Here is a 10,236-nt window from a genome sequence, read left to right as displayed (position 1 = left end):
ATCTATCTTTGATCTGTCTATGTTCCTTTCTTTAATCAACCAATCAATCCATCTTTAATCTATCTAGCTTTAGTCTGTCCATCTATTTTCAATCTCTCTATCTTTAATCTCCCTAACTGTCTTTAATCTACCTATGTACCTGCCCGAGCGTATATCCGCCTTGCGTGTCGTCCGTCATCTTGCCCTGCAAGCGTCGCTGGAGTAGAGTCTACAGTTTCTGTTAAGAGGGGATCATCTCCATGTCTGTCAGTCCACGAATAAGAAGAAGTCTTAGCATGCTTCTACCACCCCTCCTGTATATATGGAAAGCGCTCCCCGGCCCCGGTCTTGTTGCACTTTGGACCGCGTATCCTCCTCCCCTACACGTCATACGTCTGTTTCTTCTCTTTTTCTTTCGCTGCTCTCCTCTCTCCGTCTCCCCAGGGCTTCGATGAGTATATGAATATGGTCTTGGATGACGCCGAGGAAGTGTATGTGAAGAAGAGAACGAGGATTCCCGTGGGGAGAATTCTCTTGAAAGGCGAGAACATAACTCTCATCATGGCGACGTAAAAGCGAAGAGAAGAAAGGAAAGAAGTACGAAAACAAGTCCTCTTATTCATTCGTAGAGAGAGGGAGAAGAGGAAGACCGAGCTCGCACAGGAACGAAGAAAGCAAAGAAAGGAGATCGTGGTAACGTAAAAAAGAAAGAGTGAGAATGAAATTCTCAAGACATGTCCTACGAAATCTATCTTTTCAACAGAGAACACATCTATATAGATGTATAGATCTGTTTCTGTATCTTTATCTATTTGTATTCTTTCTTTCTCACTCTTTCTTTCATTCTTTCGGCGTCAATAGTAGTAGTAGTGGTGGTGCTTTAAACTATGATGAGAGGGTGGCGAGGATTGTGAAGAAAAATGAGGTGCAGGTGGCAGTGTACGTACACCCCGTCACACAGACAGAAGAAGGGTGACCGGCTTCGGCTTCCTCACTCCGTTTCGGCTCTCTCACTTTTTCCCGACTTTGTCTCCTCCCTATCTAATTCTCCTCCTCCTCCTCCTTATTTCAGTTTATCTTTCATCGTTATAATGACAGACAGGAGCAAAGGAGAAAGAGGGCGTCTCGTACAGTAGTCGACTTCTTCTTCTTCCTTTTCCATTTTTTCACTGAAGACTGGGTGAACAGACATGAAGAAGAGAATGTCCTGTAGACATCTCTTGTATCTCTTTCTCGCTCGCTCTTTCTGTCGAGAGAAGCCAGAGCGGAGCTTTTCTCTTGTTTCTCTTCTTTTCCTTGTTGAAGTTTTCCTTCTTTCTTTGATTGCTCTCTCTTCGTCTTCCCCGTGTCTTTCTCTTGTCTTTCTCGCAAAGGGGAGACACTTGTTGATCCATTCATTTCTTTCTTTCTGGAGGTTGCCGTACCCGTTTTCTTTCGTTTTCCGTCGCTAAAAGCATCAAGAGTAACAGTGTCTGCTGAGGAGTTGGAGTGATAGTTGAAGAGGAGATAGATAGACTTTTCAGATCTACTACGATGGGCGATTTAGAGAGAGAGAGAGAGCCATCGAGTGAGTGTGTGTTCCTGTCATCCATGGTAGATATCCATGTGTATGGATAGATAGGTAAATAGGCAGTAGTGAGACATACCTATGTATAGATCCATGCACACCTAGAGAGAGGTAGAGCTACTGGGAGGTGCTATATGGGTAATAGGGATAGATGGCAGGAGGGATGGAAGTCGAGAGAGAGGAAGATTCACGGGTGGATACAGAGGTAGATATGATCGGGTGTGTGTATGATAGGAGGGGGAGATGAAAAGTAGAACAGGATCGTCGCTCTTGAGGGTGGGGAAAAGCGAAGACGACTGAGGAGAGGGAAGGGCGAGGGAGAGACAAGAGAAGAAGGCTGATGCGCGAGTGATCTAGTGACTCCGCTCTTTTCGTACTACGTTGTCTATCAGAGTTAGTTGCCAAGTGTACGTACACGTACGTCTTTTGTCCCTTCTTTAGTAACCCTGTGTCGGCGCTCCTCGAGTCATCGTATCGCGTAAAGATATCCCTGCATCCTACCCTCGTCTATCTATCTATCTATAATCTATATCTATCTATCTACAATGTATATCTATCTATCTACAATGTTTACCTATCTATATGTGAATCTATTTATCTATAATCTATACGTATGTATCTACGTGCCTAATCAGTCTATCATTGTCCCATCAATCTAAAATAGCAGAGACATCGTCAACTGGAGGACTCACGAGAAGAGCCTTTCGTCAAGCTTCAAGCAACTTCGGTGACCTCTCTGTTGTCCCTCCGAAAACTACAAAGGGGGGGCGTCACCCGCGCGATAGGACCGACCGGCCACTCCAGTCAAACCATCACAGACTAACATTACCCCGTGATCTACACTGTGGACGATGAGACAGACAGTGGAGCTGAAAAAGCGGAATAAGAGACGCGACTACTCACTCTTACAAGACTTCTTTACAACTTGTTGCCCAGGAGTAGAAGGAAGTGTGTTGGTTCCTTGCCTTTCCTTTTCTCTTTCTCCGCGGCCAAAGGAAAGCTACCAGAACACTAGTCACGAGATGTATATACACCCGGGGAGAATGGTGGCGTCACACAGCTCCAAGTCTGTTCTCTCCTGCCTGTGTAGAGGTGATGCGATGGTCATCATACACTTCCATCTTTCCGACCCGTCGCGCTGGACCTAGGGGGGTCACAACCTTACATTTCGTGAAGACGCCTTTTCTGTCGCTAATGCACGTTACGGATCTCTTTTTTCTCTCAGTTTCTCAAGGCACATCGCATTCTTTCTCTTCAAGAGAAGATAAAAGGAGATAGAAGTGAGAAAATATAATAGATCCCCTGTTTGGGGGGGGGCACAACAAGTTCATTCATTTTCTTGACAAAGAAAGTTCCCACACGTCGTATACGACATGAGGTGTACATACACCCCGACAAGATAGTGTACCTGTCTATCATTATCATTCCTTCATTTCTTATGACTTCAAAACATTTTCGTCTCCCCTCCATCCATAAGCACCCTGTAGTAAAGAACCCTACACGAAAAAAGAGTCTGGTCTTCTACACCTTCCGCTGTACATGGAGCCCCTCCACGATCACTAGGATGTATCCCCATTCATCAGGTACGTAGACGAAAAGCAAAAATACATACCAGCATGATCCACCCCTTCTTGAACTTTCTTCTCTTCAGTTCAAATGCCAAGAGAGAGAGAGAGAAGAAAAAGCTTTCTTAAGTGTCAAAGTCACTCCTCTTGAAGATACAGCGTCAATGGAAATCGGCAGATTAGATCGACAGATAAAAAGATGAGAGAGAGATAGAGAGATTAAAGAAAGAGACAGTATTTTAGAGAGAGAGAGAGATTAGAGACAGAGAAATAGATAGATTAAAGCGAGATAGACAGATTGACGAGAGGTAGATAGATTCAAAATGGATAGACAGGCAGACAGAGAGATGGGAAGATAGAGGGAGACAGATACCATCCATACCTAGACAGATAAGATGATGAAGTTGCAAAACACGATCGACAAGACATACATTCCCCCCATACCACGCGGGGGTGTCAGGACACCTACCCTGGTGACTACTACATACACATATCCATCTACCTTCAACCTCTTCTTTCCTTTCTTCTCTTCTCCGAAGGAATCTGTTGAGAAGTCTCATATAGAAATACACTCTTAAACCATTCATCTTCACAAGCCCCACGCTTATTACTTGTATGTACATCTGTCGGTCTCTCGATATAGATCATTATCTCTCTCCCTGTATTCATAGCTCGTGTAGCATGTAGAAGGTTAGGCATATACTCGTGGCGCTGAAAGGAAGAGAGAGACAAGAAAAGATGCCTTCGATCTTCTCAAGCAGCGGAAGATGTCTATCGCAGCTCGACGAGGTGATTAGCAGGTTTCTCGTGAGAAAAAAGCTTTTCTTTCTTTCCTTCTTTAAAATTATCTTTCTTTCACGGCTATGAACAAGAAAGATTCATTGGGAAAAGCAAATGTACAGGGAGAACGAAAAAAACCCTAGATACACATATACGAAGGACATCTATGACCGAAGAGTCTAGAAATAACTCGATTCATATATATAAATATATACATACAAATAGAGAGTATATATATATATAGTAAATCCGGGCCTCGGGTGTCTATACACCGCAGATGAAGTGAGTGAACTGTGTATCTTCTTTACCGGAGAAGATGACAACAATGAAGAGACCTTTTATCGTAGGAAACACACGGCCTCAAGAAGAAAGATGACCTTCTTCTTCTACTTCTTGTTTTCTTTTCTTGCGGTGTCTCTTCTTTCCTCTCTACTCCCAACAATCCTGTGGTGACTCTTCTCGACTCTTCTGTCTCCTTCTTGCGCCGTCTCTCTCTCTGTCTCCTCCTGTTTCTTCTCTTCCTCTTCCGTCTCTTTCATCATTCGTTGAGACTCTCGGCGTCTTCTTCTTGTTCTTCCTCCTCTCGTCCGTCTCTGTCTTGTCGTTCTCCGTCCGGCCCGCCATCCTACTCTTGCTCTTCTTCGTCTCTCCTCGAGACACCGTAAGAAGAAGAAAAAGAGGATCTTCCTGTCGTCTTGCACTTGCCTTCTTCTTCTTCTTTCCAGACTTGTAGAAGAGTTTCGAGGAGAAATGTGTCTTAGGAAAGCTTGATGTAGACGGTGATGTGCCAAGAAAACAATCTTCTGGAGCGCTACGACTTAGACTTCTTCTTCTTCTTCCTCTTCCTTCTCTTCCTGTCCTTTCAGTCAAACTCTTATCTCTTGAGGTGGTTCTACTGACCTCTATAACGGTATCTCTATCTTCTTCTTTTTCTTTTCGTCTTCTTTGAAAAGAGAAAACACTTCGATGGGATTTCCATGTTTCATCTTCTTCATCTTCTTTCCTGAGGCTTCTTCCTTGGCGACTCCGATGGCTCATGAGAAAGACAGTGTGGTGCTTCTTCTTCTTCTTGTTCTCCCCCTCTCTTCTCCTCCTCCTCTTCTCCGAGGAGCTGAGCTATCCCACGCTGTCTCAGGCCATCCTTCTTCTTCTTCTTCTCCCGGAAGACGACGAGATGAGAAAGAAGAAGAGAAAGTCGCCCCGGGACCAACAGAAGTCAAACACTGTTGTCTTCTTGAATAAAGAGAGGTTGATAAAGAAGAAGAAGAAGATTTACATCCTTCCCGAGAAGAGATACATCGACGAGGACGGGTTATGTATGGAAATGAAGAAGAAGTAGAAGAAGTTGCTCTTGTCAGACTCTTAGTAGCTACGATTTCCCCATCTTTGTATCTTCTTTGTCTAGGGAAAGTTCCTCTGTCTTTGCTATTCCTACTACTGCGAGGAGGAGAAGAAGAAGAGAGATACGAAGAAACAAGGTTCGGTGGCTTGTGCGCAAAAGAAGAAGAAGAACAAGGCCCCTCACCCCCCGAGGCTGTAGTAGCCGTACGCGTCGTCGTATGAGGAGGTGCTGACTTGGATGAAAAGGAAGAGAATCGGCTAGGGGGATGTGAAGAAGACTGAGAAAAAAGCGGCGCGTGCTTCTCCTCTGTGTGTTCCAAAGAAGGAGAAGAAGAAGAAGAAAGGGCCGAAAATGTCTTAATTAAGGTCTCTCTCCCCGAGGAAGAGAATTCAAGGGTCGAAGAAGAAGAAGAGAAACCTCGAGAGGGGGGTGCAGCGAAATGATAGGATTGTTGATGGATAGGAGATGCAGGAGTAAAGAAAGACGACCGAAGCTCCTACAGGATAAGAAGATACAGAAGGAAGAGATGAAAAGGCCATACAAAACGACACTCGAAAAAGACAAGAAAGAAAAAGACGATGAACGATGAATGAGAAACCCTACATTTCCTCCTGGGGCGTGGCGTCACCTGCTATGTACGCTCTACACATAAGGGTGCAGGGAAGGACGGAAGAAGGAAGAAGAGACAGAGAAGATGAAAGGAGGAGGACGGAGCGCACAGCCACATCGATAAAATTGGATCGACCCCCTAGAAATCTCTCGACTCGTAAGACGTCTCTCGAATCATTCCCCTCGTCGTTCTCCCCCTCCGCTTTCTTACACACATATATATATATATATATATACGTAGGAGTATGTTGTATTTGTATACATATGAATATCTATATATACATGTAGAGATGTACGCCTCAGAGCGAGGAGATACACATAGGTATATCTGTATCTATGTATCTACAAGAATGTGTACTTCTGTAGATACCTGTGGAAGAAGAAAGGCATGCTTTCCTGCAACATACCGTATCCATCAGTGACACCTCATCTCTCTTTCTTTCTTTCCTGCTCTGTATGATCGATCATGAAGAGGAGGCCTCACCTCGAAATCTTCCTCGAGATTCTTTTCTTCTTGCTGTGCGGCCATGACCCGTCGACGTGCTTCAGCCGTCCGAGCTGGTGTGTGCACACTGCGTGGATCATACCATCGCTTTTCTCCTTCTTCTTCTCTTTGCCTTTGCTGTTGTTCTCTCTCTTGGTCATTCCTCTCGTACCTTCCGTCCTCAAACGCATCATATTCGCTCTCTTTATCTTCCCCCTCTTCTCTAACATAGTCACCCTCTTCTTCTGTATAGACACACTCTCTCTCTTCTTCTTCTTCCTCATCTGAGATCGGAGGTATAATCCGAAATGTCCCTTCATGCCTTCTCTCAAACTTTCGATCTGCTCTCTCTCTCTCCGGTGTGCTTGTCTCTCTTGTACGTGTCATCGTCATCTTAGCTCTACCTCCCAGCATTGCTGCACGTGAAACGCAGTCTTCCTCTCCTTTTCCTGTTGAGAGGTTGTCATAAGAACCTTCTTGCTCTTCTTCTTCTTCTATCTCATAAGGATCATGATCCTCTTCTTCTCCTCTTTCTTCTTCTTCTTCTTCACCCCCTAGTGAATGTCCACTTCCCCAGACGTCTCGTCTCCTTCCCTCCGGTGTCGTCACTACAAGAACTGCAGCTTCTTCTTCTTCGCCTTCTTCTTCTTCTTCATCATGAAGATCGCTATTATCTCTCTTATCGGCATCTGAAGACGATACAGATCTCCCAATCCGACCTCTACTCACAGCTCTCTCTCGACCTCCCCTTCTTCTCCCCCTCCTCCTATCTTCTTCCTCTTCTTCTCTCTTTGTCTCATTACTACTATCTCTATGCTTGGAAATCGAAGGGTTCCTTCCTTCTCTCTCTAATTCTTCTTCATCTCCTTGAGTATAAAATCTATCTGACGTAAAAGTATCTACACTCTTCCTATCATCCACCTCACTCCCCTCGCTTCCTTCTTCTTCTTTCTCATAGTCCTGGGACCAGTCACCTTCACTCTGTCTCGATGTTTCATTTCCTTCTTCTTCATGTAGATCTTCATCTCTATCCCCATCCTCTTCTCCTTCTTCTCCTCTTCTTCTCTCTTCTTCTCCCTCTGTTGGTACATCGCCGTTAAGGGACAGATGGGGGCGGTATGAAAAAGACGAAGAAGAGCTTCTTATTCTTCTTCTTCTTGTCATCTCATCCGTCCACATCTCTCTTGTTCTCCTCCCGCTTTCAAGTTCTTCTTCTTCTCCTTCTTCTTCTCCTCCTTCTTCTTCTTCTCTCTTTTCGTTTCTTCGTATTCTTCTTTCTACTCTTCGAGCATGACTAGGGAGATCTCTCTCTCGATTCTTTCTTTCCAAATCCGTCTCGACAGTACGATGGAGAGGCGAGACAGGTAAAGACGAAGAGAAGACATCTTCAAATGCGGGGAGCCTTAGCTTCTCCGTATCTTCTTCTTCTTCTCCTCCTCCTCCTAGAGAAGAGCGAGACCGAAGGGGGCGAGGCCGCACCTTCGCCTTGCCTTTCTCATACCCAGGTGTCATCTTGGGAGAATACCGATAAGACGGATGCCCTGAAAGAGGAGAACGGCGAGAAGAAGAGGAAGAAGAAGAAGAAAAATAAGAACGACTCTGTGTATCCATCATTCCTAGAGGAACATCTTGAGACGCAGAAGAAGTTGCTGACGACGACGACGAGGAGGAGGAGGAAGAAGAAGAAGACTTTGGGCGACTTCTTCTTATCCCTCCTCTAGTAAGGTCATCGGTTAGACGTGAAGAAGAGGAGAGATGATTCGTCTGACTATGTCTCTGTCTCGCATTCCCGTACTTACGAGTCGAGCGGCGTTGCTGTTGGATTTCTCGAGCCACCTGCTTTATGAGGTAACGACAGCGAGAATCCGAGGGATCGATCAAAGGACTGATCCCTCCATAGAAAAAGATTTCACCCGACAACTCCGACTTATCCGCATTCTTACCTAGTACACACACGTGCCACATAGTAGTGAAGGAAAAAGAGACGGAGAGATAGATAGAGAGATAGATAGATTAAAGACCGAGAGATAGATAGATAGTTAGGGGGATGGGACAGGGAGAGAAAGAGGAGAAAAGAGAGAAAGAGAGAGAGAGATGAGAGAGTACAGATGTCGAGATTTATCGACTTCTTTAACTATGAACAAAGAAAGCATTGATAAAGAGAGAGACCGACAGAGAGAGAAATAGATACACAGGTGGATAGATAGAGAAACGGAAGAAAGAGATAAAGAGAGGCCAAGGCAAAAGACGATGTAGAGAAAGTACCTGTCTTGGTCCCATTTTTCCTCAATGAAGATCACGACAAAGCATACGTATACATGCATACACACATATATATATATATATATACATACACAGATAGAGACAGGACAGAGATGTGAAACATCCCCTGTAGAGAGAGACTCTTCGGACCTCCTATCTAGGGATAGACCGTAGATAGACAGATAGATAGAGAGGGAGAAGAGAAAGAAAGCGAGATGTGGAAAGCAGAAGATGAAAGAGAGATATGGGGAAAATACGAATGGAAAATGAAGGGGAAACATGGTGTATTGTGAGATAAGAAATGACGCAAAAGGCTAGAGAGAGAGAGAGAGAGAGAAGAGGAAAGAATGAAGAAGTAATAGCTCTAGCTCTTCTTCGGAATGTTCACTTGTATCGTAAGAAGAAAAAACCCTTCACGTCAGGTCTAAACTGAAGAACCCAAACACATACACATCCTTAGCTACCTCACATACACCTCGCACTTATATACATATATATATATATATATATATATACGATGTTTATATGTAGGCATGCATATACATACATGCACATATGAGAAAGATACATATACAGATAGTCACTTGTACAGGGAGAAAAGGGAGGGGTGAGAAGAGAAACACAGGCTAAGCCCCTGTGACGCTCCGCTGACGCAAGTCACGATACAGAAGAGAGAAGCGAAATGCTATACATTTGTATGTTTACACATTCGTACATATATAAAATATGTATAGTCATCTGTAGCTATATATAGAGATATATATGTGTGCATCTGTATATATATATATATATGCGTATGTATGTGTACGCGCATGTACAGTGTCATAAGACTTGATGAAGAGTTGAACTTGCATGCAATCTAACGACAAAAAAAGAAGATGAAGAAGAAGACGACCAAGATGGAAAGATAGACGGAATAGAAGAGAGAGCAAGAAGTAGAAGAAGGCAAGATGAATGTTGATAAGATTGAGAGAAAAGAGAGGTAGGTAGGTATTTTCTCTCTCTCTCTCTTACGTATATCAGCCTTCATACATTCCATGGCTGCACTAATGATAGGATGGACGATCTTCCCTAGCGTTGTCTGAAGCACACGATCTGGAAGAGATAGAATATCTATACACAAAAGGCAAACAGACAGAGACATACATCATAGATTGTTTAGAGATGAATAGATTAAAGATAGATAGATTAAAGATAGATAGATTAAAGATAGATAGATAGATTAAAGATAGATTAAAGATAGATAGATAGAGAACGAGAGAGACAGACAGATAGATGGAAAGAAAGAAACAGGAGATGCACGGTAGATAGGAAAAAGGGAGGAAAGAATGAAGAAAAAAGAAGAAAGAAAAGAGCTAGCTATGTATATGCTTTCAATGACTTGTGAGTCCATTTCTTCATGTTCTGCTAGAGAACTTAGAAAGCTTCTGTCTACATGTAGAAAAGAAAAAAAGAAAGAAAGAAAGATAAAAAGACATCGATGTACAGCAGAAAATAGACGCGACGCTCAAACCTTCAGTGAAGAATCGAAGACACACAACTCGGGCTCTTCTCTCTCTTGGAGTGAAGAGCTAAGCCAGGCCACGAAGAGTGCGGCTGATCCACAACATACCTACATACATATCTATATCCATACATACATACATAG

At 43.7% G+C, this 10,236-nt stretch overlaps 3 protein-coding genes across 3 annotated transcripts in view; 1 reads left to right on the top strand and 2 right to left on the bottom strand.

The window, feature by feature from the left end:
- Window positions 1–2,056, top strand: part of CSUI_010760 (small nuclear ribonucleoprotein) — a 4,459-nt gene extending 2,403 nt beyond the window's left edge. Inside the window, exon 3 of the mRNA XM_068070861.1 lies at window positions 424–2,056. Within this exon, the coding sequence (XP_067917164.1) occupies window positions 424–552 (129 nt within the window). The 3' untranslated portion in view covers window positions 553–2,056. The remainder of the gene's footprint in view (window positions 1–423) is intronic.
- A 737-nt stretch (window positions 2,057–2,793) lies between these two features.
- CSUI_010759 (uncharacterized protein) lies at window positions 2,794–4,079 on the bottom strand. Its single transcript, XM_068070860.1, has one exon. The coding sequence runs from the start codon at window positions 3,732–3,734 to the stop codon at window positions 3,351–3,353; it is 384 nt and encodes a 127-aa protein (XP_067917163.1). The 5' UTR covers window positions 3,735–4,079; the 3' UTR covers window positions 2,794–3,350.
- A 52-nt stretch (window positions 4,080–4,131) lies between these two features.
- Window positions 4,132–9,699, bottom strand: CSUI_010758 (uncharacterized protein). Its single transcript, XM_068070859.1, has 3 exons — window positions 9,603–9,699; window positions 6,327–8,269; window positions 4,132–5,729 (listed from the first exon to the last, which is right to left on the bottom strand). The coding sequence occupies exons 1-3, from the start codon at window positions 9,625–9,627 to the stop codon at window positions 4,926–4,928; spliced, it is 2,772 nt and encodes a 923-aa protein (XP_067917162.1). The 5' UTR covers window positions 9,628–9,699; the 3' UTR covers window positions 4,132–4,925.
- Window positions 9,700–10,236: the final 537 nt, after the last annotated feature.

The sequence above is a fragment of the Cystoisospora suis genome (assembly GCF_002600585.1).
Source record: "Cystoisospora suis strain Wien I chromosome Unknown contig_8218, whole genome shotgun sequence".
Lineage (NCBI taxonomy): Eukaryota > Apicomplexa > Conoidasida > Eucoccidiorida > Sarcocystidae > Cystoisospora > Cystoisospora suis.
The sequence above is the reverse complement of the archived record's forward strand: the minus strand, read 5'-3'. Positions and strand labels throughout refer to the sequence as shown.

Bases quoted from the DNA above. Each gene is read 5' to 3' on its own strand.
- CSUI_010759 (XM_068070860.1), bottom strand. From the start codon at position 3,734: ATGTACATACAAGTAATAAGCGTGGGGCTTGTGAAGATGAATGGTTTA.
- CSUI_010758 (XM_068070859.1), bottom strand. From the start codon at position 9,627: ATGGAATGTATGAAGGCTGATATAC. The intron at 8,270-9,602 runs GTAAGAGAGAGA...TGTGTGTACTAG, and splicing joins ATGTATGAAGGCTGATATAC to GTAAGAATGCGGATAAGTCG. The intron at 5,730-6,326 runs GTGAGGCCTCCT...CTTATCCTGTAG, and splicing joins ATCTCGAGGAAGATTTCGAG to GAGCTTCGGTCGTCTTTCTT.